Below are 25,061 nucleotides of genomic sequence, written 5' to 3'. Positions count from 1 at the left end.
GAAACAGCGCCGTTCCGCGAGGCTTTCACAATCCGCACCACAACGGGATGCGTCGTTGACATTCTGGGACCGTTCCCGACAGCTGTCAACGATGCGAAAATCATGGAAATCGCCCTTCAAGATCGATATGGTCTTGGAGGACTTCTGAGGGCCGGCGATGTATGCTTCCTGAATCGGGGTTACCGTGATGTCCGGAATCTTCTTGAGCAAAAAGGTTCCCTTGCCTGCATGCCAGCCTCCAACGGGAATCGCGAGCAGACAACTGCAGATGAAGCAAACGCCTCCCGATTCGTGACGAGAATCCGATAGGCCGTCGAAGCAGTGCATGGCGCATCCTGGATCATCGAATCGACAACGACCTGCACCCGAAGATCGGAGCCCTGACGAAGATTGCGTATTCACTGAACAACACTTCCGGGAAGCGTCTGATCGAACGATGTCCAACGAGGTTCTTGAACGCATGCTGGAAATGCGAGACGTCCCGAACTCGCTGACTCGAGGCGTCGAAGGATTAGGGATGAAGCAGGGACGACCGACGCGGTTCCGGACTTCCCTGAACCGACGGAGAAAGATCTTGAGATCTTCTTCACTTACGAGCAGTCTCTCCGCTGTGATTTCAACCTCTGCCCAGGCGACGATGTCCTCGGTTTTCAATGCTGTACGGATCGATGTCGGATAAGAGAGGTGGGATCGTTATACGTAGATGCTTCCGGAACATCTCTCCGATACCCTTCGTTCGACCTTCTCAGAACCGTGACATACCGAGAAATACTCGATATAGTATGAATGTAACATTCGAGTGATCACTAGAAAATATTATCCCGACGAATCGCCACCGGATGAGCGAGTCGAGTATTCGCAAGTCGTCCATCAAGACCCGAAAGGGCACGTCGCGTGACCGTTCGAATTTCCCGTCAAGCGCGACCACGATCCGGAAGGGAAGCTCTTCTCTGGGGTTTTGGAGCATCGAATTCCATCGGGAATCCCTCGGGGAAATGTCGTTCCCCATCTATACTGTCATCATCGGACATGGGGAAGTCAACCTCGTCCTGGTCATACATAGAGCACCAGAAGCCAGCTCATCCAGAGAGACAGTAGTATCCGAGAATAACATCAATAAATCGGCATCATTTGTTTCCGCCCGGGCTTCTTTTATTTCAAACCCTTCGCAGAGGGGCTTCCACTGGAGATGGGCTTCAATTGGAGAGGGGATTCTATTACAATGGAGCTCCTCATGATTCTACGCGCAGTCTTGCGATGACGGTGATTAGGGAGAAGAGACTTCGGAAAGCTGGATTTATCGTGACTTCTGAAACTCGAGGTATGTTCTGGAACAGAGCTTTTCGGAAGTCTGATTTGATCGGTTATGATCCGACTCCCCGAATCGCATCTCCCCGAATCGCATCCCCCCGAATCGCATCCCCCGAATCGCTTCCCCCGAATCGCATCTCCCCGAATGAATACTCCCCCAATCCAGGCGCGCTGCTGGCGCATTTCAGGCTGAGCGGAGCTTCTATGATTCTAGAAGAAAACTGTGGTGAAGACTCAACGTAAACTAATATCAATCCGAGTGCTATGAGCGCTCTGAAGCGGATAAGACGAGAAAACCGGGAGCGCATCGGTTTACCTCATTCAAAATGCTGTGAGTTAGAGAACTCCGACTCCATCGAGCAATTCGAGAGTGGAAGTTCCTTCGGTTCCATTCTGTGAGTTCTCGTACGGCTCTTAGCCTCCGGGATCGATATCCATGAATCCGCACAGATTAGAGAAGAGCGTTTGCACCGATGATGATCTCGTAGATGGAACTCGCTGAGAATCCCGAGATATCAACAGCAAACAGAAGGTAGTTCACGTTCTTATCCCGTCATGTTTGGGAAAAACCCGTGAGCAGGCTTGGCTGCTGGTTTGATTTGCTGTGGCTTCGATAATCCGCCGGAAGAATTGAAAACTTGCTCTATGTCGGACGTTCTGGACGATCGTAGGAGCTTCGCTGAGTCCTGAATAGGCCAGCAGCGCGCCCGAATTGGGGGAGGATTCATTCGGGGAGATGCGATTCTGGGGGATGCGATTCGGGGAATCGGGAGTGTACCGATTCGATCCCCCCTAAGGGGCTCCTGTCTGAGACGGGCTACTATTGGAGACGGGCTTCTTTCCGACTTGAGAATCCCGCCGAGGGACTTCTGTAGGAGACGGGCTACTATTGGAGATGGGCTTCTACTGTGTTGGGACTTATTTGTTGTGATCGGACGGAACGGATTGCCTGTCGTGGAACTCTAAAGCCTGAGTTTTCGAACGAGGGAACAGGTGATTTTTTGGTAAAATCAAGAGGCATGTGCTCTACGAGAGACCGAGCTGGACGAACTTGTTTCATTCTTAGAAATTTGGTCTGCTATCCATGGGATCGGAACGCGTGCGAGGTTTAAATTATGAACATTCTTGACATACTGGAATATTCACGGTACTTACTAGATATTAGAGTACGGATTCCCGGCCCGATTCGATCCCGCTCCCTCATTGACATGGTCGTGACCCTTAAAGGAACATCGGCTCGAGGTTTTGAGAGTAAATTTACGCCAGTCGGTAGGCTGCAGCAGTATTCGCCGCGCCAAATCTTCTGGGCCTTGTTCTCTTAGCTGATTTCGGAGTACACATCCCCATCCACCTCATCGTAGGTCTCCAGTCGTACCCGTTTTCCCGTCGCTATATTCCCTAATATCGGGCTGTATTTGGTGATGTTATTCGTATTTTCCGTCAATGCAGTTTTCGTTCTGAAACTACGGCTTCGGCCTCGCCGTCGGAGAGAATCGCTTATCTTCATATGCCTTCCCGGGACGATATTCAGAGTATCTTGGGGTCTTTCTCGGAAGTTCGTCAGTCTTCCAAACAGTTCGCCCGACTAATTGCTTCCGACCCTGACTCCTCGGAGCGGAATCGGAAAAGTTTGATCGAGGAAATTCTGAGGGGGAAGCTCACCGCAGTCTGATCGCGGCAAAAACGGAAAAACATGAGCGTCCATGCGCACGGTTTCGCAGAGTACCGCAGGAGCTCACGCTCTCGCCCTCGTCATTGATTCATTCGTTCTCCTTGTTTTGGGGAAAGAATATTCTCCCAAGGAAAGTTTTCGCGTCGAACAACTACAGTTGAGGAGGAGAGAGGAGGGCGCTCGCCTTCCCCTCGTAGCAGACGAATTCTCAGAGCACCCCATGTTCGAATGTCTCGTAATTCAAACAACAACCGCCGCGACGGAGCGATTTAATATCCACTCTACTCTGACTTTCGTTCGTTGAGGTTTGCAATCGAGGTGACCAAGAGGGAACGTCAAGACGCCCCCGGCTCGGGTATGCCTAACCCGCCAGCTGTGCCCACCGTCCTTTTGAACTCGGAGGATATCAGAGTCGAAACTTTTCGCAAGTTCGGGATAGAACACTCATCTGAACAAAACCTACCGAAGGAGGCTCTCCAAGTGATCGAGTGTCTAGCAAGAGCGTGTCTGCCGATCATCGGTAAGCTCATCCGAAATCAATTGAATGCCGGGTCTCAGACGTGTAGCAGGGATCTCGACGTGTGAGCCGACACCTTCTCTCATTTCCAGGCGAACACTTCAGGGATGCGATCCGGCTCCATGAAGCCAAGCAAAAACTCACCGAAGACCAGGGCAAAGAAAGCAGACGTGGTGATCCTGAGGAAACCGTCTCCGAAGTCCTCGAGACTCTCCACAGGAAGCACAAGCGTTTGACAGCTCAAAAAGAAGTCGACAGATCCGTGGCTGTGGCATGTCAGTCATCAGCTGATTTGTTGAATCGAGGCGGGCAGCTCCTACAGAAGGCCGCGCCTCTACTGACGGTTCCGAGCGTCTTGTCGGGACATCTTCAGTCGTTGAAACGAATCAAAGTGCCCAAGCTCGCGAGAGCAGAAGGGAGCTTGCCATCCCTGACCAAAATGATTGAAGTCACACAGAGCTTCGATGAAGTCGCCAAATATTCTTTGCTATGTTTCCTCCAAAAACGAGTCGTCGATTACAGCGACGGTGAACGAGCCATCAGCGTACTCTCGAACGCGGTCGCGGAGCTCAACAACGACATTCAGAGATTGCGATCAACGCCTCGGGACACGAAACTCGGGAGTAACATCATGAATATTCTGGCTCATGTTTGTGGATTGAAGAAACTCAGCTCGGAAGTTCTGCGCATTTGTCTCGAGCGCGAGAACGTTTCCGAGCAGCTCGGAGAGGATATCGCCAGAAATTGTGTGAGGATCATCACCAGTAAGACGGCGAAATTAGGGGAAGTTCGAATATGCGGGACCGTGGACACCGACCAGATGTTGACCACAGAAACCCTCCAAGAAAATCTCGTTGAGAGCATACAGAGATTGAGTGCCGAGATAAGCAGCACCGAAGTCATAGAAGACAGCATACGCGCGTCTTTCGAGGAAATCTGCAACTCGAGAGAGCTCCAAGCGACCAGTAGCTTGTTGCCAATCCAGAGAAGCCTGTATCCAACGGTGCAGCCCATTCCGGTAGTCTGCCCGATATTGAAGAATCCATCGACGGTCCTCGATGACACCCTACTCGACCTCGATCTTGAGCCTCGGATGGAGAAGCTTGTTATCGACTCTCAAGAGAATTCTTCTGCCCTAGAATACCTATCTAGCTTGGAGTTCGGTGTGGACGGTTCCAAAATTCACGCGGCACCTCTCATTCCTGTCGGAAACGTGGATGAGGTTGTGCACGAGCTCACCACTTTCGAAACCCTCCGCTCTCTCAGTGAATTCGTTAGCGCCCAATAAATATATGGATATTTTGTTCGTATCTTCCCATTCGGGGTAAAATGACATTGTTCTCGTCTCTCTTGACACTTCCTCTCTGATTCCGGTTTCGATGAGCTATGGGTGAACTACGGGGTAGAAGAGGTCGGTCGGGAAGGAAAGTTCTTGACCGGGAGTGAAATCGAAAGCTGGACGCAGAGATCAGCGCCAGCTCGAGCCCGATTCCGTGATCGAAATGGCGAGACGGTGAGAGAAATCTCGCCGTTTCCTTGACCCTGAAAAGATTCCTATGAGAGAGACAGACTCAAAACTCATATCCTGACTCGAACTCGTAGAGAAGAGTTTCTTGACGAGTTTCCGGCGGCTCGTCTAACGCAGCGGTTGATTTATCCGTAGGAGGGGCCAAAAACCTTTTCTCCAACTTGGTCAGCCACTTCAATTGGAATCGCTCTGACGGCTGCATTGTATTGTCTCAATTGTGTCCACGCGTTTCCCATTCAACGGCTGCGGTATGAAGAGCACTCTTCGGTGAGGGAAGACTTTTCAACTCTCTTCGCGTTGTTGGTCGTCATTGGACACCGGACGCCGCCGTTGTCCAGATACGAGGTGGCAGTTGAACGAAAGATAAAACGAAGCATGTTCCCGTCTCGTGTACTCCTGGTTCTGGTGGCAGTCACAGGATGTTTGACCGAGGACATCGTTCCTGTAAGGACTGGTGGAGGTCCGACGCCAAGACCGGGTGAGACTGAGAATTCCCTGCTATGACATGGAGGCGACGAACTCCCATCCCAGCTGAGGGATATGAGGACTGTTTGAAATGCGGGAATGTTTCCTTTACTTACTTAGACTTGGCTTGCGGGATGTCGAGTACGTAGCTCCGTCAGCCTCTTCTCGGGCCATCGTTCGAGGTCTCGATCGAGGAAAAGAATTCTAATCGCCGGGAGCATACGCCTGCAGTCATTTGTTTCTCCGCAGTACGACGACCATCAGATAATGTCGTTGCGGCACCCCTCTCTTCAGGCTAACAAAGTCATTGCTCCATGCTGGAGCGGTGATCCCCAGAGGCCGGCAGTCACAAGCAGAAATTCCAGCAAGGAGCCTCTGTATCACTTCGCCCCTAGAAACATATTCGTATGCTCAAATGTCCGACCCTTGTTGCAGGCGGCAGCCGTCGTAAAGATCCTACGGCGGACCTCCCGGATCTCTCACGCGACGAACTTCTAGCGATTCTTGATCTCATCGAGAAATCAGGGGATTCGAAGCCCGGAGCGAGAACCGTTCCTCCGCAGTATCCTCCGACGACAGCGGCACCTCTCTATCCGGCCATCCCCGACGACATTCGAGGACCGTCGGCGCCAACCAGCATGCCGTCCAACGGGCCCGCTCATACCCCGACCGTCGCCCCGTACAACAGACCAACCGCTTCCCCTCCCACGGACTTCAGCCCCGTCGCACCTCCGAATTATCCCGCACCGATCGCTCCCCCGATGCCCGCATCAACAACGCCCAAGCCCAAGAAAAGTTTCTTCGACAAAGTCATAGGAGGTGTGCTGAAGATTGTGGCGCCGCAGAACCCGAGCGATACCGCCAAGGCATCTCCTGGAGCATTGCTCAACGGTCTCCTGTCCCAGTTGCAGAACGCCCAGCAGAGCAACCCTGGACAAGGGAACCCCCCGCCCGCATCGTCCGGGAACGTTCTCAACAATCTTCTAAATCGGCTCCAGGGACAGAACAGTGAAGGGAGTCAGTTCGTGACGAATTTGATCCAAACACTCCAATCGAACAGGGGTCCCTCGGCAGCCCAGGGTCAACCTTCAGGAACCCCAGCTCATGGCCAGAGTGCTGGAGAGCAATTGTTTTCGTCATTGTTGAAGAGTCTCTCGCAGGGTCAGCAAGGCCAGAACGGCCAGTCGAGCGGCTCGAATTTCGCTGAAATGCTGCAGCGGCAAATATTCAACCGGAACGGGGATTCATCCTCGTCGTCTGACAAGAAGAATCCGGCAGACCTCTTGTTTGAAGGCTTCAGACAAGTGCTCCAGCCGACGAGAACTCAGTAGCGAGCGCCTTCGGAGACCCCCGAAAGTGGCTGAAATCGAGATCAGAAAACTCAAGAACCCTCCCTCTCCCGGGTCGGATGCTGTCATTTGACGGGTCCTGACAGCGTTCCTTCATCCGTCAAGAAACATGAATCTCGAGCTGAAAAGCAATGACAGGGTGTCGAAGCCGAGGGTCAGAATTCCCATCGGTCACTTCGTAGATCGGTTCTCAATAAAACAGAGGGTCGGGAGCTCGATCGAAGCGAATTTCTCATGATATAAAACTCTTAACCACCGTTCACTTATTTTTCTGATGAGCTGATGAGTCTCGAGGCGGATCACCGATCGGGGGTTATCAGCCCGAATCGAACATCCGGAAAGGAATCCTGCGGATACACCACGGCTCCGGTCGCGCGGCTCGCAATGAGTTGCCGATCCGAATGGAATAGTCCTCGATGGGGTTTTTCACTCTTTATTCGCTTTGACAGAAGATATATTTGCCATCAGAATTCGACATTTTATGTACTAAGAGCGATGGATGTCCTCTAAGTCGGCCATTCCCACTCATTTCTTCGCTGCACTGGGGTCAGTCGTTTTCTTGGGTTTGAAGTATATGTAGAATCCGATCGCTGCCAAACTGGCGTATGTTGCCATGGCGAAGTTCGCGCGACCTTGATTCGTTGTCGAGTTGAAGTACTTCAGGAGACCTTTGAACTCCGGTTCGTTCCCGTGACCCGCCATGCTGAAAAATCATTTTCCCATTAGGTCAGGACCGCATCGTAACGCGTCCCCATGAGAAGATTCTCGCCCAGGAAATTCTGAACGTCACCAAGTTCATGATCTCCGATGTCACCGATCTCTCTGAACACAGGAACTTTCGGTACCACTCGGACAAGGCCTCGGACCTGGTCTATACCGCTTCCCGAGTCTCCCCTTGGACTTGAGGAGAATCATGAGGCTTAGCGAGAGCGGTAAGAGGAGCTCCGGAACTCATAGAATGAGAGCATGACTTCAGCGGGGAATCACTTGCACCGCAGCAGCTGGGCTTAGGATCGATGGCCGGCCGTGAATCGAAAGTCCACACAGGCTCACTCCGAGTACTTTTTCAGCGCCAAAGATTTCGTCTCCATCTCAATGTATCACAACGTTTCTTCCCGGCGGAATTTAACACTCCGAAACACGTGAGTTCCACCCGGGAAGAGAATCAGCCCGCAACACCGGCGGCGAACTCACGATTGGAGAAAGAATTATGGCGATCTGAGCAGAATCTAATTCAGTTCAGCTCCCTACACATCAGATGGATCGGAGAACGAGTCTATGGAAAGGAGGATTCGCTTCAGGGATAAGCTTTCCTCGACAAGGGAATTTTTCATCAGGCTCTCTATTCCGTAAGTGAAGGATATTGTCGCGATTCCCCGCGAAGACCCCATTCGGCCTATTCGTACGATTCCGATGCATGCTGGGGGTCTTCTAACGGAATTTAAAAACTAGTAGACGAGAAAAAACATGGATTATACCTCGAAGATCAGTTTTGTCCTTCGTGACGAGCGGTAAGGTCTTTTCCGAACGGGCGACTCGATGCAGCCGCGCAGCGACGGGGCCGTGATTATGTAAACAAAGAGGCTCTTTTATGTATCGTAGAGCGTGGTTGAATCTTCGACGTAAATATCCCGCGACGTCTCAGATGCCCGGAACACAGGCAGCTCTGGGAACTGGGACTCGCGGGATCTCACGCCAGATTCGCCCACACCCGGCGGAATTCGTGCCCGGAGTTCTACCCAGCCCCTTCCCGCGGTATCCGTAAGTGGAGCAGACGACATTGCTTGAGCGATTTAAAACTTTGGTGAGCAAACCGTCGGCGGCCGCTCGCGATCCCATGGAGTCTTCGAGACTTCTGGTCCTTCTTGTGTCAGAGGAAAGCGAGTCTATTCTGTGATATAGTACTCTGCAGAAAAGTCGCGTCGCTCTAAGACCGTGTTGCGTAAAGACCCTTCGCTGAAGCTCACCAGTAAAGTGGGAATATGTCGAAGTCCAGAGACGTGCTTGTGTTTTCACCGCCTCACAAAAAAGAAATAAAGTGCTCACCATCCGAGTTCCTCCTGCTGAAACCTTTCTCGAGAGCTCCAGCTCTCCAGATAGAACTCTCGGAGCCGGGTACGAGATTTTTTAGTCTGAGTTGATGAAAGCTTCGCGAGACGCGAGATTCTATTCTCGGGTCGCAGAACAGAATTTCAATGGAGAATGACATTTCCGACAGGGTTGTCGAAGGCCACTCTCCTATCACTCCAGAACATAGATGATAACCCGTCGCGGATATACTTCGAGATTCCTGCCGGTAAACCCCTGCAGATCAAACCGGAAACCATCGTCATCCAGCCTCAGAGCGTCGAGGTGAATTTCGAACTCCGTGGAAGTCGATCAAATAGATTGCGTGATTTCTGCAAGAGCCTTCGAATAAGAGACGAAAACCCCCATCGATTTTTCGCAGTTGTTCGAGATCACGGCTTTCGAGGCCAAAGAATCCTTCCGGGCAACAATTAAAGTCTTCGCACCAGACATCAAATTCTATCGAGGAGGCCAAGTGAGTGATGTGGTGACTCCCGAGGTTAAGGGACAGTTTTTTAGGAATCGAGCTCGTAGCGTCAGACTTGGGTCTTGTGTTCCAGGTCAACGTCACAGTGTCCGTGAAGCAGCCGGTGAAGCCTGTCAAGAAAGCGAGACCGAGGGCTGTCGTGTCGAACGTGAAGACGAAAGCGGTCACGGTTCCAAAGGTTCGTATTCGTCCTTGCATGAATCGGGGGAAGCTGTCCCTCCATGTTTTGCAATTTCGTTTAAACTCATGATTTTCTTCTCCCCTAGGAATTTCAATTCCAACCGAGTCGAGAACAGCGTAAGAACGGCCCCCCCGCAGCCAATCAGAAAACTGAGGAAGTTTTTAAAACCCCATCGGTTCTCGCCCCGATCAATCAGACCTTCAACTTAGAAGACCTCAGAAGGTGGCTACTGGAGCTCGCCTGATTTTTGATGAAAAAATCGTGACCTAGATGTTCTGTCGACCATTGACAAGATTCGGCGTCATCTAAAGTATCGGATCAAGCCTCAGATACTCTTTCCAGACAAACGCATCTTATCAAGAGAGCGATTGACGTCAATCAGACGTACCTCATACCTCCAACTAAATGCGACTCGGATCTCAAAGACCCGGTGTCTTTCGTGAAGCGGGTCATCGAACTGGATCGGCAGGATGTCAGCTGCGCTATTTTCAAGTATCTGGATTTCGCCAAAGATCAGGGACTTCAGATGAAGAATGTCTCTGAGTATCAACGTCAAGGTATTCCAGGAGTTTTTGCAATGGACTCCAGGTCGCGATTGGGAGAATCAATGACGGGTGAAAAGGGAACGATGGGATCGATCGCGGAATCGAACGGTATATCGGTCGCGAGAAAAATACCACATTCCACCCATTAAGAGATCGGAGGTCTTGCAGTGATGAACAACATCCTTATAAATTCGCAAAGCATGATCCTTAATGGGGGTATCAGCGCGGTACTAGAAGAGCTGTCCCAGATTCCGACTCTGCCGGAGGCTGAGACCGGGAATCTGCCGGAAAGCATACATGCGACGAAAGTCATTGCCAACAAGGTATTGGAGAATACCAAGAGACAGGTCAGCAGCCGTTTCCCTCCTCCCGTGATTTTCTGCTCGCTTGAAATATCGTTCATATCCCTTACCCTACCGATGCTGGAACTCTAAGACGAGCCCGGAACGAGCGTTCCTGGCGGTGAAAGCCCTCAGTCCTGAGTACGTACTCAATACTGACCGATATTGCATCTCATTTTTTGCAGACCTTGCAGAAGTCGAGACGATCATCCCAGAGAGCCACATCGTCCCCGAAACGCGAGAGCTGCGACCGACTCCAGACACCCGAGAGACTCTCCGGAATATCGAACATGACCGTCCGCGAGATGGTCTCAAACTTCCTTCCCGATCAGAATGTCAGCGCGTTGGAATCGATGACTGTCGAATCTCCGGACGTGAGCGCCATCTTCCCTCTCGAGAGCAACGCTCCATGAGATGCGCATCCTCGGGAGCTCAGCACCGGATCGTGAATGACCGTGATCGTGCATTCGTTTCTATACGATTTTGAAAGCCTTGGAGATGATATCTTGGCGAGTCTCCCAGCTTCGCTCTTCGAGGATCCCGGAGGGTATTCCCCTCGAAATCTCCATCTCATCCGGACATTCCAGCGCAGGAAACGCTGCAGGAGTGCCTTAATTAACTTGAGGCTCGATGAGAAGGTCGATGAAGTACGGAAAGAAGACTGTATAACTTATCCTTGAGAATAAACGGCGGGAAGACCTCATGTACACGGAGAAGCTTCTAGAACGATTATTTATTATTGAGCTCCGTGCAGGAACGCACAGCTGAGCCGGTGGGCTCTGGGGAGCCGAAGGAGAATCTGCCGGGATAAGGCGCGTGATTGGGTACCGATAGAGCTCCTACGAGGGAATGGTCTCATATAAGTGCCTGATTGGAGCCTGGATTGGAATTGATCGACTCATTCGCTGCCCAAGACGTCGTAGAGCAACTCCGCCGTGGGGGGCACCGTGACGAACGGCTCTGTTGCCTCATGTGAACACACAGGAGCCAAGCACGGAGCAACCTCAGACCAGCGTGACTGAGCCTCGCGCGCTTCCGTCAGTCGTTCCTCGCGAGTGGAGCGAATCTTCCCCCGGAGGTAGATGCATGGGTCTCGGAAATCGTAGGAGTCGCTCGCGTTTTTCCCTTCATCACTGCTGACCTGATGAGTCATCACTGGAGCTTCGATCCCGCCCGACACGTCCTGTCCCGACACGTCTTGCTCATCCGGTGTTCGGTCAAATTCTCTTTCTACGGAAATCTCCCGATGCTCTCGTCATCGGACGCAATGCTCTGGTCGTATGAACCAGAAGGCTCCCCTGCCAGATCGCGCGCGGCACGGCCGGTCAATGTGCCCATCACTCGGAGTAGAGGTCCCTGATCTGGGGCTCGAAACGGTCCCCGAATCGGAGGTCACAGTAGCGGATTCGCCTGCAATGATAATGATTAGGCAGTCTTTGTCCACTCCTCGTGTATGATGTGAGGTTCTGAGTTCAGACATCATAGTTCCGTATATGGCCGAGCTATATAGATACAGGGGTGGATGGAGGCGAGGAACGATGCTTGAATTTCGTGACTCAAGCGCGGAAACCGATTAGTCGTTTGCGTACTCTCAGCTCGCGGAGGTACCCGATCGGCTACTGGCATTCCCCGCCGATAGCTGAGCCTTCTTTGGACTACGAGAGGATGGCCGACGCTCAAACCACCAGGAGCGCAATGCTTGCGTATGCTCAGAGCGCCAAGCGTTTGAACGTATGCACCATTGTTGTTCTGACTGTTAACGCTAAACGGCGGATAGCGCTATTCTGGTACCTAGTCTAGTGGTAGAGAACAGTTGTCTGACGGTCGAGAGTCGCGTGGTTTCTTTCTCGAACGCTCGCGACTTCAGAGATGAAATTGAGCGATTAGATCCAACCCGTGTCGAATTATAGAAGCAGAAGGACCATGTACCGCTTGTGCTGCAGAACGGTCGGCGTGTCACGCGCAGTGATCGCCGCCTCGCGATCACCGGGACGTGCGGGGTTAGGTCAACGCGACTATCAGCTCAGGTTGCATCAGCAACCGGTACCGTTCTTGAGGTTTTCTACCGTCGTTCCGCCAACTCCTACTCCCCAACCACCGCTGCCTCCACCGGCCCCTCCCTCGCAGGCAGCGTCCTCGTCAACCGATGAGGAAACCTTAGATCCGTCGTCGAAAGTTGAGAAAACTGTTAAAGCTCTCCGGAAAGAGGGAGCCGAGAAATCAAGCGCGCAGGCTCCGAAACCCGTAGCCAGAAAAGAGGATCATCTCCAAGTTGCACCGCCCAAGAGGTCGCTCAGGAAGCGGATCTGGGACGAACTTGTACATTATTACCATGGTTTTCGCTTACTCTTTATTGACGTTCGGGTGTGCAGCCAACTTCTCTATCGGATCTTGAAAGGCGAAGATCTCTCCAGGAGAGAACACAAACAGTTGGTTCGAACAACTTCAGATTTGTTCCGTCTGGTTCCTTTTTCCGTGTTCATTATCGTGCCCTTCATGGAACTTCTCCTGCCAATAGCAGTGCAACTCTTCCCGGGCATGCTCCCGTCTACATTTCAAGACCCCAAGGACCAGAAAGCCAAGGTGACAATCTACTCTCTATGCGCCTAGCAACGGAATCCAGGAACCATATCTTCCTCCGTCGTTATATTTCCCTGACGAGCATCCGAATGAGGGAACCCTGTATTTCAGTTTAAAACGCAACTGAAGATGAAATTGGAAATGGCGAAGTTCCTGCAGACCACGCTTGATGAGATGGCGGTCAAGAACAAAGGCGAAGTGCATTCTCACGCAGCCAAGGAATTCGCTCTATTCTGTGAGAGGATTCGCGAATCCGGGAATTTCGCGAGTAGTGAAGAGATTCTCAAATTCTCAAAACTATTTGAGGACGAGCTGACTCTAGATTCACTCGGCCGCCAGCAGCTCGTCGCATTGTGTCGTCTCTTGGACATCCAAACTCTGGGTGAGCGCGAAAACTCATTTCCATGTTCCATGTGCGGGGCTCTATTGTGTTCCACGTAGCTATAAGTCTTCAATCGTCAGTCTTCTGAGTCAACTCGAGCCTTTTCGCTGGAAAATTTCTATTCGTCCGATCCGGATCATCCTGCGATAATTTTGAGGTCGGTCATTCTAGGCTATGAATTTACAATTTTTCCTCTTCTGAAGGTACGACGCAACTGCTCCGCTTCCAACTTCGGATGAGGTTGAAAAATTTGAAGAACGATGACGCAGTGATAAAGAAAGAGGGTTTGGATTCTTTGACTGTCAGTGAGTTGCAAGCCGCCTGTCGCGCCCGGGGGATGAGGGCGCTCGGAATCCCCGAAGAGAAATTACGGTACCAATTGAACCAGTGGTTGGATCTGAGTTTGAGGGAATCAATACCGCCGTCGTTGTTACTGTTATCTCGAGCGATGCTCCTCCCGGAGACTGTGAACGCCACCGAGCAGCTGAGGGAAACGATCACACAACTCCCGATGCAAGCTATAACGGAAGCTAAATTCAAGATCGGTGAAACAGAAGGCAAGGTCGACAACAGGACCAAGTTGGAACTGATCAGACAAGAGGAATTGGCGATCAAAGAAGAGAGACGGGAGCTGAAGAGAGCACAAGAGGAAGAACAAGTGGCCGAAGCAAAACGTAAGGAGAAGGAGAAGCTCAAGGACGTCGCACCGCTCGAAGCTGTCAGTGCTGCTGAAACTGAGATGCTCGTCGATTCGGCGAAAACGATCAAGGCCGACGAAGAGAAGAAACTCTCGAAAGAGGATCTCGAGAATCTTGAGGATGCGATCGAAACAATCGCTCTGGAGAAGAAGAAACTCCTGGTCGAGAAAGAGGAACTCGATGATCTCAAAGAGGAAATGAAAGATTACGAGGAGGACGTCAAGGAGCTGGTCGAAGTCACTCGAGGAACGGGAGAGCTCAGTGAAGGAAAAGGAGCGCACAGACTTTATAAGAAAGTTGATGCTATGATAAAGAACCTGGACAACGTGATCGACAAACTCAACGAGGAGAAGGCAGAACTCAAACAGAAGGACGTCAAAGACGAATCGGTCCGAGATGACATTATCGGTGAGCTCTTATTTCTCCTTCATAGACACCACAGGGAGCCTCGATGGTCCCGAGTCGAAATACATTCTCACGATGACAGGAGTAATAATGATTCCATGCGGAGAAAGTTTTCGAGCAAAGAAGTCACCTTTGGATGTCTCTTCAGGGATCAACGAACTCGTGCTCTTGATGCATCGATTGAAGAAAAGCTCGGATGCTTCTCGAGTACAGATGATTCAAGAGGTCCTGGACACGATCGATTCGGATCACGACGGTAAAATTGAGATCGATCTCGTTCTCAAAGTAATCGATCTCGTTGGCAGAGAGAACGTCAAGGTAAGATGCTTAGCGAACGGTTTCCGGTTGCGCCTAACACGTGGCATCTCGTGGCGGAGCTCTAGAAACTGTTAGCTAGAGAGAGTATGCGGCACGAGAATGGTCTCGCTAGATGATGTTTTGACTTTTCCGACCTTTTTCCTGTTTTTTCCCGACTGAATCAATTGCATCTCCCTCAATAGGTGGACCCTAAGCACATGAAAGAAATCATCAACCTTCTGCTACGGGAGGAAGCGTTGAAAAAAAACAGGGAAAAAGAAGCAGCTGAAGCCGCCAAGACATCCGGAGCTGCGAACACGCAGCAAAAAGAAGTAAATTAAGCCCAAAGCAAGCTTGACTAATTTCGCGAATTCGCGAGAACCCGAGTGATACGATCGAAGTTTTGGAGAGCCATGGAGCAGATCGAATGTATCGTGACGTGGAGGCGGGTAGCATTTCAGTTGAGCACGGACGACCCCACACAGTTTGCGGAGCGGATGAAATTAATGAATCGATGTCACCGTTATTTTTTCCCACGATTCCCGCTCCGACTCGTTGCATTGTAGGCGAACTGGAGGTCTTTCATCTGTCGGCGGCAGAATGGACCGCTAACGGTCGTGACGAGAGAGGATCTAAATTCAAATAATGAGAATCAATTGTACATATGAACTGTTTGTTTTAGAAGATTGAAATAAATTTGGAGGTTGTAGTTCGTTCCTCTGGGAACGTCTGGTAATATGAAGCGTTTATTCAATGCCACGTTTCACAGTTCCGAGTGATCACCCCGCCTAAATTCCATCCGGCTTCACTCTCACGCCGAAATGAAGCCAGCGATCCCGGAAACCATGTTCTTATCTCGCAAAACAATCACCGATGTGCTGACAATCAGGAGCAGGAAATATGTCAAACACGTCAAACGCGAAAGCGATATGAAGCCGAAAAGTCTCAGTTGCAGCTTCTGCCTTTTCAATGACTGAACCAAGAGGGACATCTGTTGAGGCGCATCGCGATACTCCGAAATTCGTTCCGTGACCAACGATGCAGTCGCCGTGCCGGTGATCCGCAGTGCATTCGACGCCTCGCACATGACGATCAAACACAATAGAATCGTAATTTCGTAAACAGTCCACACCACTACGACGGCGCTCACTTCAGGATATTCCCGTAGAAAGAGCTTCAGAGTGCTGATAGCGCGGAGCGCCGCATGGATGAAGACTATCCCCACGGGCATGGTATAGATGCGGTTGATATCACGGACTGTCGCAATCATTCTGGTGTAACAGACTCTCATGTCAAGCAGGATACGCAGATTCACCCGGCGCATCAGAAGTCGATTGATCTCCCGGACGTAGTGGGTGAAGGTCCAGCAGATCTCGCCAGCCGAAATCACCTAAGGATATTATCTAATGTGGATTAGCGTGAAACGAGGCGGCCAAGAAGGTGTGATCACGACCATGGGGTAGAGAGGGGAGGGAGCAGGAAATTCATAGGGACCGGTGAGTACAAAGCGAATTAAGCATGATCACACCAATAAAAGAATGCTATTGCAGGAAGTATCATTATCTATTTTCGCACCTGAAGTAGCAAAGTTGTGCTGATTAATAGCATCCGAATAACCGATTCACAGCAGCTCCACGGGTTCTGTCGAGGGTTTTCGTACACCAGGTAGATCACAGCACCGCTCATATGACAAAGCAGGTTCATCAGACTCATGAGGAAGCACCTGGTGCCCTCGAAATCTGACTGCGCTCCAATTTGACTCTGCGTTCCCATTTCGTTAAGTGTGTGCACGATTTTCAAGAACGATATCTTTTGGAAGTTGTGCAAGAAATTCGCGGAAACTGCCGCCACAAACACCATGATCGTATCGACGACCTCCAGACGGTAGACTTCACTTCTGAGACTGTTCCTGGATTGCTCCTTGGAGAATATCAGGAAGTAAATGAATATCACAAGATACGCCAGGAAAGTAAACCACACGACGGCCCGCCAGATTCGCATGTATAATTTTGTCGTTGATGAGAGGCGCTCGTCATCGAATGCAACGCCCAAAGCTTGCAGAGATAGCAGAACGGGCATGAAATGATTGAGAACCGGGAACTTCGTGAGAATCTCCTTGTTGACCAGTTTTTCCTCCTCGTTCCCGTCGTTCCGGGTTGCGCTCCCATCATCTTCGACCTTGAATGGAGAAAAGAGTTCGACTGCTTTTCCAATGATCAAAGCTCTCTGCTCCGGACTGACTGAGCGATCGGGTAGAATATCATCGGCGTTCCTTCGCGGACGGAATGATAGAACGTCACAACACGAGCTGACCACGAAGAGACGCAGTCTATCGTGCGCGGGTCACCTCTCGTCCACATGGCGCCTACTCACGACTCACGAACCAAGCTCACGGATCGAGGATCGCGGTGTGGATTTACCGCAAGAAAGTCATGGAAGCGGTGACGCCGAAGGTGCCGTGCGGAATTGAGAGCACAACTCGCAACCCTAACTTTCCAGCCTGATAAGCACTCACGACACATCGAATCAACCGATCCCGTCGGTTCCGCGCTGCTGCCCTGGGGAGGCGGATCTCCGGGAACTGGTAGAGAGCGACCGGCGGGGACGGAAACGAAGTCCTACTCACCTTCGATACCCACGGCGTGAATTTTTCGTTTCTATGCTTGAGAGCCACTTTGGAGCCACCAACTAGCGAGTTTGGTCAGAAGTTCGGCAATTTCGATGACGGCAATGACATGGTTCGCTTAGATCAATGGGAAAAGAACGGAAGCGCTCGCTTTCGCGAGAGTCCTTATGGGGCTGCGCGAATTCCCGGACAAGGTTCTCTGAACTCGTCGTCTCTTCGTGGAGACAAGTCGGGGACGCATATTCGCACTCAGCTTGATGGAAGTGTTGCTATTCAAGGTCGACGTCGGCTGAGTAATCGATACAGCTCCAGACACTCTCTTAACGGATCGGTGTTTGCCGGACGAATCCGAAAGAGCCCGTACAATTCCCTCGTTAGTCCTGGCGTTTGTCGTCATGGCCGAGGGAGGAGAATTGCTACGCTGTTCGACCGAGAGTGAAGTAGACGGCAATTTTGGATTACGACTCACGGCGCAGAGGATCTTTAATGAGCTCAAACGGAGGCGTCGCGACGCGGGTTGTCTTCCCGATCCCCTGCGGGAGCCGGTACGGCACCGCTCTGACAACCGAACGTCAATACAAAAGGTTCTGAACGCATCCTTTGACGGGCCAGGCGGAAAACACGGCAGCGAGTGTTTGACCTTCTCGTTGCTCTGGCCCGGGGACGCTTAGAATGACAACTTATTCCTCGACTTCATACGAGAGGTTCGGGGCATGGCCACGTTCTTCGGGGAAGAATTATTGGTTTATTCCGATCTACTCCCGACTTCATTCGCGAATTCAGGTCCAATCACACCAGAGTAGCACTAGCGATACCTAGAATTCTGATACAATGTATGCTTTCATTGAGAATTTGAGAATATGCTTCGCGGGCGAAGATCCTCAATGGGTCGATACGGTAGGGGTGTCCAGAAAGAGGGGTTCGCGAACTTTGTTCCACGCTTGCTGTCTCGTCACGTACCGGTCACCGATCTGCTGTACTCTCTGATCTTTGTATTTATTCCAGCATTGCTGCAAAGGATTGTAGAGGTTTGTTATTGTTCATAAGATTGAGGTCACACCACAAACAACTATCTACTTATGTGTGCGTGAATAAAAATATCCGAATCCCGAGCCTTCTCCCGAGCTGATTCTAAGCGCCGGAGTGTGGCATTGGAATCTCGATAAATGGGAGCTTTCAGAACTGAGCGCAGAATCGCGAGGAATCCCCTTCCAAAGTAGTCGCTACTATTTCTGCCTTACTTGGTGTTTGTACTGCCATTGGCGATGAGATTTTTCCAGATCTTTCAAAGCGGTACGCGCTGTGCTGGATCGGATGCGATCCAAGATACACTTGTTCAACTGAAAATTCCGTTCGACTCGTATCATTACGATTCTGCCGATGACGAGACTGCCAAGAGAGCTCTCCGAAGGGATTAGCCAAGGAATTTCCACCGATGCTCTCTACCGACCTCTTCGAGAACTTGGAATCGATCGCCATCCGGCTGAGTGGTCGTCATCACCGTCCCATCGGTCGGGAGACCTTCAGTATTCGGTATCGGCGTGTGGAGCTCTGCGGAATCCCAGTTCGGCGTTACGTCTTCTTCCACTTCCGGAACTTGACGTTTCGCTTTGATGCTTCTCAGCCTTTCGCACGTAAGGTTCCAACCGTTTAGGACCTGAAGAGTTGAAGATTAGAGAAATAGACGAGGAACGTCTCGACACGACAGATTCGAGAAATAGAGAAACGATTGAAAACTCGCTTTGGTCCATTTCGGCCGGCCACTCAGAGCTTTGCACGACATTTGCTGCTCCAGATAGATGGGTCGAGTTTGATTCCAGAAGAGATCGAGGAGGACCGCTTTACTCCTGTCGGAGTTCGACGTCGATTCTAGGTATTGATTCAGACACTCGAACTGCACTTCGATGTCTTCTTTGGCGACACGCCCCTTGACGCTGTGCGAGAATATGCAGATGTCGAGCTGCGACAGAAAGCGACAGCCAAGCTTGAAACATCTGCCCGATGTAGAACATTGTCTCCATGCGGATCAATCACCAAGACGGACCTGTGTGTCTTCATCTAACGTTTCCAGGCTGCGCTTCGATTGCAGAGTCCCTTTGCATGACTCTTCGAGCCGCTCATACTCATCCGCTTCCTGTGGACGAAAGAAGAAAAGACGTTGAGCTCATGAACGAATTTCTGTTGGTATTAGCATGCGTGATCATCGAGCGTCGCATGATGTCATGAACGTGGCCTGTTTGAGCCTCACCTTTGCCACAAGACCGAAGTATCTCAAACAGTGATTCATCTAGAATGGAAAATATCCGGGGCCGCTTTCAGCAAAAATCGAGTTTTCAAGGATGATCGAGTTTTTGGATAGTCCTGACGACAAGGTCTCCGACTCACCTCAGCGAGTACCGCGTCTGCCGTTCGTACTGCCTGGATGTACATTTCTTGTCCGTAATTGAACTCAGCACCGAGCTGACCGGTTTGGATGTCGGGCTTCATCGAGGTAGATTTGTGCTTCTGCATGCATTCCAATCGGATATCTTCGATGTTTACAGTATTGTTCAGCTGGAATAGAAGAGATCGCATCGATCTTATGCATCCGGACTGTGACGTAGCCCCTCTTTCCGAAACAGTTCGACTCTTTCTCCCTCAAATTCCCAGGATCCTTGCGTCCGTGGAAAAGAACGGTTATCTGACCTGTTCGCACGGTGTCACTAACCTGGATGTCAGCGAGTATTTCGCGCATGCATAGCTTGACGCGACGAGCGAACTGAATTCTTGGGTCCTAGAATTGAAGCTCAATTTGACTCGTCGTTTATCGAATTCTTAGTCTTATTCTTCCCGCTCATCGTTCCCTAAGTGAAACGATGATATGTTCTTCCGGGAATTCCTGGCTAGGAGACCATCACGGGTATTGGCTCGAGAACAACCTTGCTGCGGACGGCTTCCGTCAGGACGTGGCACAGAATGTCGTTGACGTGCGTTTCGCTGAGCACTTGGTCCTTCCCGAAGAAACCACGGTCAATGAGCACTCGTCGAATGCACTTTGCGCGCCTAGTCTCGAATGAGGTGTCTCGCTAGAAACCGGATAATCCCGCATCATGAAGCCCATCGGAAGTTGCTAATCCAAATAATTGCCGACAATATTGATAATGACACGAGCTATCCCTTGGATGATATGTCCGAGCTATCTCGTATCCGTTGCCTTATCATACCATCTTCGCTTGCTCTTCGGTGATATCCCAACAGCCTAGTGCTTCTTTGATGTTGTTCTTATGGAATTCTGGAAACATCGGGACGGAAGTTCCATTACGTGTTACCGTGAATTCAATGAATAAGCTCGCGAATGCGTCCGACATCGCATCGAGGGAACAAACTTACGTTGGAACCATCTCCATCCGTACATTGGTATCGAACGATAAGGATCGACACATCGGGCCTGCTTCGTCAGATCGGCAATATTGGGATCCATTTCCAGATTTGACAACATCAAGTTGTCAGCGTGCTGCTGCTGTTTAAGGTGATGCAGACGCTGGAGATTGTGCTGCTGCTGTTTGAACTCACTGACAGAGAGATGGGGAAGCTCGGCGGCGACCAGTTGAGTTGAAGCGACCAAGGGGAGGAAAAACACGCGCAACTCCATTTCCCCTCACGGATACCTGTGGAAATCTCCGAATGGTTCCCTCAGAGACTTATCCAATCCGGTTCGAGACAGCCGAGGCCACTTTCCGACGCGGCGGGAAGACTGGAATTATTCAGTTCTCCGGTTCCCCGATAGCTAAACTGCTACTCGGCACCCGGCTCAAGGATTGGAACTTCACTTGTCGGGAGCACACTCCGGCGCTCGGACACTGTCGCCGACCTGGGAGAAAAGCGCGTTCTGGTTTGGAAGAACAGTTTCTGACTGGGAAACAACGAGCCACACCAGCGACTGCGAGCCCAAGGGAAAATAATGGCCATTCACGACCGCCCCGTCAATGCTGAGGGCTTTTGAAAAGAGCTCGATACTGAATGAAACTGATCTCATATATGTATTTGAATGCGAAAATCGAATGCCGTTTTTGACGCTTCAAAGAAGAGCTCTCACCCTCACGTCAAACGCAAATTCAGTTATTTCGGCTCACGCGAAGGCCGATCAAGATTCCATTGCTGACTGAGTCGGGCTTGTGATCGTCGGGCTTCTCTTCAGTTAGACCTCGGATGCTGAGCGCGATCTTCCACATGAATAATTCATGAACCTCGAAACATGGGTTACAAAACTTTCCTCCCGCTAGTTCCGCTGATAGTTAGACATGAGTGTGGGCAGCGCTGGCGTCGCGGACCTGATGGCCGATTGATCAAGTGATCCGGGACTGCGTCGAGGAACGTTGATGTATTCCATGCCCCGGCGGTACTTTCGGGAGAAGATTCCGCCTTCGAGAAAGTAGCTAATTGAGAACCTTAGACTTTTTTGCCCTCGTCATGGGGAGCACTGACCTCGGAGAGCGCGAGCCCACGGTCTACGAAGACGACGTACGGATACTGATGCGCGAGCGAGATTCCGAGGAGTTCGAACCGAACCTACAACGGGAACTGCGACATGCCTCTGAGTCCAATCGCCTCACCTTGTATCGACGGACGCCCTGCTCATCCGATTGTGTAACGAGCTGTGGAAGAGAATCCAGGTGACTCCCGAAGAGCTCCCCACTGATAATTCCAGTATCCTCCGCCGTGATCACGATTCGTTGTCGTGTGCATGAAGGGTGGACGTTGAAAGTTACGCTCGCCGATGCCGCGAAGAGACACTTGCTTCCAATGAAGCTCTGCGGTGGCATTTCACCTAGATCAGAGCGACATGGGTCGGCTGGGACAATCGAAATATCATGCGGGCTGTTCCGACCCGATAAAAATTCACCGAAAAGCCGACCGGCGGAGGACTGCCCGCTTACGCTGGGTCGAGGCGCTGATCTGAAAACGCTAAATCTCGATGGAATCCCTCCCCCGGAACGGGTACCCTTTTCATAGGTATGAACGACCCCCGAATCAGATCCTATATTGTCAATTGTTGAATTTCCTCCGAGACGTCGTCTACGTCTCATCTTGGGTGGTCAACTACCCTACAAATATTATTATCGATGGCTCTCGATTCTTCACTCACTCACTCACTCACTGATAGAACCGACATCTGCGATTCCGGAGTTTGAACTTGAGGTGAACGCTCCCCTCGTCACATTCCGAGAATTATTCGCTTGAGTCGGGCTTGCTTCGCGCGATCAGATTGGCCCGGTCTGTATTTCCCGGGCCGATCCGTTAGTAGCCAAGAACTGGAGTGTCCCGGTAGAAGTTACCGATGAGACATTGCTGCCGAGAACGGGCCGGAGACGATATGCACATATCGACTGCGGGAAGGAGGTCTCTCCTCCCGCAGTATACTGCAGGGCTCGCTACCTATACCAATATGTTCCGCTGTACGCTAAGTTATCTCCCGGATTCAAGCCCAGGTCCATTCTCCTACCGAACGAGTTATTTTACGACGTCCTCCTCCCGGTGAGATATTTTCTCTCTTCAGGGCCCATTACTAGAGGCTCCCTCCATATCGAGGATATAGTTCACAGCACAGGTCCCCAACCCTTTGTATCTCGGGACCCCTCCGAATCACAATCCGCATTCGGACCGCCTGCGATGAAGTTTCGGAAGTACCTGTAGTTCGCGAGGTCGACGTCGCCGTTCGTCTGGTCGACCATCCCCATCCTTCCCTTCCCCTCTATTCGGAATGAATCCCAGCAGAAAGCACGAGGTCTCCGACGGCAGGATGCAACTGGACTGGGCTTACAGTTTCTCAGTTCTAGTACAGATGGCCCCGAGGAGAGCATATCGAATTATCGCGTGTAAGAGAATCGCCGTCATTTATTGCTCACTGGGAGCGCTCCATTCTGCTCCCACACAAGTTTGAGAGACTGTTACCTATTCCATTAAAATCTAGAGAACACATCCGGAAAACATTCGCTGTAGTGAGCTATATCGTGGACTCAGCGATAGCTTGTCGCTCTCGCTCAGCGACCTCCCGCGCGGCTGTCCGTCGCCAAGCTTGGGTTTCTTCGAGGCCTGGTAGGGTTTCATCGTCCTCATCGTAATCTGTGAAGAATAATACGAATCATTGGCGGTCTCATACTGCATCGATTCTAAGGGACAGTATTGGCACTTGTCCGCTCTGTCCGTAGGCAGAACATGAGCAAAAAAATCATCTATTTTTTCGAAACTAAAAATCTTTCGCTTGAGAGCGGGGAGAAGATATTATTCACCTTTGAGGCAGTCGTAGAGGTCACGAAGTGCTGCGCAAATCTTATCGACCGATTTCTGCTTCTTCTTGATGATCGCCAGCTCGTATATTGCTAGAAGCTGGCCGCTGATGACAGACATGTCCACCTCCTGGCCGGCAACCCCACCTTCTCTTATCCTAGCAAGAAGATCCGCGCCTCAGAACAATTGATCCGCGGCTCAGGATTGGGACTTACCGACGGTACATCGAGAAAGTTCGCGGATGTTCGTTTCCGGAGCGAGATCACCCGAACTCGCCCACTCAATCGGAGAGGATTTCGGCTCTCGCGCTCGGAGCGGAACGATCTACGTATGTACGACTGCCAAGCCGGAGTTTTTCCAAGCTCCTCAATTCGGCCCCCAGTCGGACTCCATATTTGTACACCCAGTACGCCCAGCAGATAGTCGAGATAAGCAATAAATCCCACGGCAATCAGAAATAATTCTATAAGTCTATAATTTGTACCTCGGTCTTTTCGAAATAGATTCGATGAATTGCCGCGTCGTCATCGAATGACCGTAATGCGTCAAGCAACCCGTCACAATTATGCTGCCACTGCGACTATTCTCCTTGACCAGGAGCTGAGCCGTGCAGTTCACGTTCTGGAAAGAAAGCGAGTTCTCTGAGCTGTCCCCGTTCGACCGACCCCCACGTCCTCATGATGTTATCAGTCAAGATCGCTACCTTATTGTTTACGCTGCACAGAGCGCTTCTCTGGCAGTAAAAGTATCGCTGGCGCTCAGTTGGGGTGACTTTGGATTTCTTCATGACGAAGCAAACGCATTCAATATGCTCAACCTGTAAGGATAAATTCCGGTGAGGAGAACACTTTGAGAGCAAGCGGCGTCTATTTCTGCTGTATCTGACTCTACCTGGGCCTTCCAACGATTGAACGCCTTTTCCCCAACGAATTCCGTCTCTATGGTTTTGAACTGGAGTTTGTGTGCTTCTTCCAGGTGCTCCCGCAAGTCGGTGATGGTTTTCACCAGAGCGTTGCAAGACGTTTCCTGTGCATCATGGAAAACACCTGACGCTGAAGCTCATGGTGGCAGATTGTAGATGGATGACACACGGCTCGATCGGAACAAACCTGACATCGGATGTTGCCTTGAGTTTTATTCTTGTATCCATGATTTCTCGAACGGTGCATGTTCAGGGCCGCTGTGCTTTTGTAGCTGCGCTCGCACTCATTGCATTGGAAAGTCTGATCACTCGGTTTTCGATCACTGGGCGACCCCTCTATCCGCGCACATGCGGAGTACGTTGCCGACTGCGGGTTGCGTTCGATCTCTTGGTCTTCCAGAAGAACCGTCTGATCATCGAG

The 25,061-nt window shown here is 51.0% G+C and overlaps 7 protein-coding genes and 1 long non-coding RNA gene across 8 annotated transcripts; 4 read left to right on the top strand and 4 right to left on the bottom strand.

Annotated features, from left to right (window-relative positions):
- Nucleotides 1-3,198: 3,198 nt before the first annotated feature.
- Nucleotides 3,199-4,788, top strand: LOC114828235 (uncharacterized). The gene is made up of 2 exons (XM_029111510.1): nt 3,199-3,503; nt 3,593-4,788. The coding sequence occupies exons 1-2, from the start codon at nt 3,341-3,343 to the stop codon at nt 4,786-4,788; spliced, it is 1,359 nt and encodes a 452-aa protein (XP_028967343.1). The 5' UTR covers nt 3,199-3,340.
- A 585-nt stretch (nt 4,789-5,373) lies between these two features.
- On the top strand, nt 5,374-6,824 carry LOC100904228 (protein enabled homolog). The gene is made up of 2 exons (XM_003743448.1): nt 5,374-5,506; nt 5,929-6,824. Exons 1-2 carry the CDS (start codon nt 5,404-5,406, stop codon nt 6,822-6,824), a joined length of 999 nt encoding a protein of 332 aa, XP_003743496.1. The 5' UTR covers nt 5,374-5,403.
- Nucleotides 6,825-7,259: 435 nt separating this feature from the next.
- On the bottom strand, nt 7,260-8,397 carry LOC100909073 (uncharacterized). The gene is made up of 2 exons (XR_001951188.1): nt 8,321-8,397; nt 7,260-7,545 (listed from the first exon to the last, which is right to left on the bottom strand). It is a non-coding gene; the product is annotated as an uncharacterized LOC100909073 (long non-coding RNA).
- A 427-nt stretch (nt 8,398-8,824) lies between these two features.
- LOC108863638 (uncharacterized) lies at nt 8,825-10,876 on the top strand. Its single transcript, XM_018639568.1, has 8 exons — nt 8,825-8,957; nt 9,061-9,194; nt 9,292-9,384; nt 9,470-9,574; nt 9,663-9,799; nt 9,920-10,134; nt 10,291-10,469; nt 10,649-10,876. The coding sequence occupies exons 1-8, from the start codon at nt 8,825-8,827 to the stop codon at nt 10,874-10,876; spliced, it is 1,224 nt and encodes a 407-aa protein (XP_018495084.1).
- A 1,404-nt stretch (nt 10,877-12,280) lies between these two features.
- On the top strand, nt 12,281-15,564 carry LOC100904086 (Leucine zipper and EF-hand containing transmembrane protein 1). The gene is made up of 5 exons (XM_018639592.1): nt 12,281-13,046; nt 13,155-13,425; nt 13,629-14,531; nt 14,677-14,846; nt 15,029-15,564. The coding sequence occupies exons 1-5, from the start codon at nt 12,387-12,389 to the stop codon at nt 15,164-15,166; spliced, it is 2,142 nt and encodes a 713-aa protein (XP_018495108.1). The 5' UTR covers nt 12,281-12,386; the 3' UTR covers nt 15,167-15,564.
- A 72-nt stretch (nt 15,565-15,636) lies between these two features.
- On the bottom strand, nt 15,637-17,185 carry LOC114828234 (uncharacterized). Its single transcript, XM_029111509.1, has 3 exons — nt 17,108-17,185; nt 16,401-17,003; nt 15,637-16,215 (listed from the first exon to the last, which is right to left on the bottom strand). The coding sequence occupies exons 1-3, from the start codon at nt 17,183-17,185 to the stop codon at nt 15,637-15,639; spliced, it is 1,260 nt and encodes a 419-aa protein (XP_028967342.1).
- Nucleotides 17,186-18,332: 1,147 nt separating this feature from the next.
- Nucleotides 18,333-21,082, bottom strand: LOC100903939 (uncharacterized). Its single transcript, XM_029111508.1, has 11 exons — nt 20,813-21,082; nt 20,655-20,711; nt 20,370-20,516; nt 20,159-20,224; nt 19,837-20,004; nt 19,700-19,738; nt 19,496-19,585; nt 19,193-19,411; nt 18,902-19,108; nt 18,693-18,791; nt 18,333-18,461 (listed from the first exon to the last, which is right to left on the bottom strand). The coding sequence occupies exons 1-11, from the start codon at nt 21,080-21,082 to the stop codon at nt 18,333-18,335; spliced, it is 1,491 nt and encodes a 496-aa protein (XP_028967341.1).
- Nucleotides 21,083-23,372: 2,290 nt separating this feature from the next.
- Nucleotides 23,373-24,834, bottom strand: LOC100908927 (uncharacterized). The gene is made up of 6 exons (XM_003743398.2): nt 24,828-24,834; nt 24,610-24,764; nt 24,422-24,535; nt 24,203-24,339; nt 23,721-23,875; nt 23,373-23,553 (listed from the first exon to the last, which is right to left on the bottom strand). The coding sequence occupies exons 1-6, from the start codon at nt 24,832-24,834 to the stop codon at nt 23,435-23,437; spliced, it is 687 nt and encodes a 228-aa protein (XP_003743446.2). The 3' UTR covers nt 23,373-23,434.
- Between the last annotated feature and the right edge of the window lie 227 nt (nt 24,835-25,061).

This window comes from Galendromus occidentalis, unplaced genomic scaffold (assembly GCF_000255335.2).
Source record: "Galendromus occidentalis unplaced genomic scaffold, Mocc_1.1 scf7180000077446, whole genome shotgun sequence".
In the NCBI taxonomy this organism is placed as follows: Eukaryota; Metazoa; Arthropoda; class Arachnida; order Mesostigmata; family Phytoseiidae; genus Galendromus; species Galendromus occidentalis.
Note: the sequence above shows the minus strand (reverse complement) of the source record. Positions and strands in the feature narration are given on the sequence as shown.

What these genes read in the sequence shown, in the direction of transcription:
- LOC114828235 (XM_029111510.1), top strand. Translation starts at nt 3,341, where the DNA reads ATGCCTAACCCGCCAGCTGTGCCCACCGTCCTTTTGAACTCGGAGGAT. An exon ending in AGCGTGTCTGCCGATCATCG is followed by an intron (nt 3,504 to 3,592) that starts GTAAGCTCATCC and finishes TCTCATTTCCAG; the next exon opens with GCGAACACTTCAGGGATGCG.
- LOC100904228 (XM_003743448.1), top strand. Translation starts at nt 5,404, where the DNA reads ATGTTCCCGTCTCGTGTACTCCTGGTTCTGGTGGCAGTCACAGGATGT. An exon ending in AGGTCCGACGCCAAGACCGG is followed by an intron (nt 5,507 to 5,928) that starts GTGAGACTGAGA and finishes CCCTTGTTGCAG; the next exon opens with GCGGCAGCCGTCGTAAAGAT.
- LOC108863638 (XM_018639568.1), top strand. Translation starts at nt 8,825, where the DNA reads ATGTCGAAGTCCAGAGACGTGCTTGTGTTTTCACCGCCTCACAAAAAA. An exon ending in TCCAGCCTCAGAGCGTCGAG is followed by an intron (nt 9,195 to 9,291) that starts GTGAATTTCGAA and finishes GATTTTTCGCAG; the next exon opens with TTGTTCGAGATCACGGCTTT. An exon ending in AAGCGGTCACGGTTCCAAAG is followed by an intron (nt 9,575 to 9,662) that starts GTTCGTATTCGT and finishes CTTCTCCCCTAG; the next exon opens with GAATTTCAATTCCAACCGAG.
- LOC100904086 (XM_018639592.1), top strand. Translation starts at nt 12,387, where the DNA reads ATGTACCGCTTGTGCTGCAGAACGGTCGGCGTGTCACGCGCAGTGATC. An exon ending in GGTCCGAGATGACATTATCG is followed by an intron (nt 14,532 to 14,676) that starts GTGAGCTCTTAT and finishes ATGTCTCTTCAG; the next exon opens with GGATCAACGAACTCGTGCTC. An exon ending in TTGGCAGAGAGAACGTCAAG is followed by an intron (nt 14,847 to 15,028) that starts GTAAGATGCTTA and finishes CTCCCTCAATAG; the next exon opens with GTGGACCCTAAGCACATGAA.
- LOC114828234 (XM_029111509.1), bottom strand. Translation starts at nt 17,185, where the DNA reads ATGTGGACGAGAGGTGACCCGCGCACGATAGACTGCGTCTCTTCGTGG. An exon ending in TTGTGACGTTCTATCATTCC is followed by an intron (nt 17,004 to 17,107) that starts GTCCGCGAAGGA and finishes TCTCCATTCAAG; the next exon opens with GTCGAAGATGATGGGAGCGC. An exon ending in GCACAACTTTGCTACTTCAG is followed by an intron (nt 16,216 to 16,400) that starts GTGCGAAAATAG and finishes TAATATCCTTAG; the next exon opens with GTGATTTCGGCTGGCGAGAT.
- LOC100903939 (XM_029111508.1), bottom strand. Translation starts at nt 21,082, where the DNA reads ATGGAGTTGCGCGTGTTTTTCCTCCCCTTGGTCGCTTCAACTCAACTG. An exon ending in GATGGTTCCAACGTAAGTTT is followed by an intron (nt 20,712 to 20,812) that starts GTTCCCTCGATG and finishes GAATTCCATAAG; the next exon opens with AACAACATCAAAGAAGCACT. An exon ending in CGGAAGCCGTCCGCAGCAAG is followed by an intron (nt 20,225 to 20,369) that starts GTTGTTCTCGAG and finishes CTTCAATTCTAG; the next exon opens with GACCCAAGAATTCAGTTCGC.
- LOC100908927 (XM_003743398.2), bottom strand. An exon ending in TCAATCGTTGGAAGGCCCAG is followed by an intron (nt 24,536 to 24,609) that starts GTAGAGTCAGAT and finishes TTATCCTTACAG; the next exon opens with GTTGAGCATATTGAATGCGT. An exon ending in TGTGCAGCGTAAACAATAAG is followed by an intron (nt 24,340 to 24,421) that starts GTAGCGATCTTG and finishes CTTTCTTTCCAG; the next exon opens with AACGTGAACTGCACGGCTCA.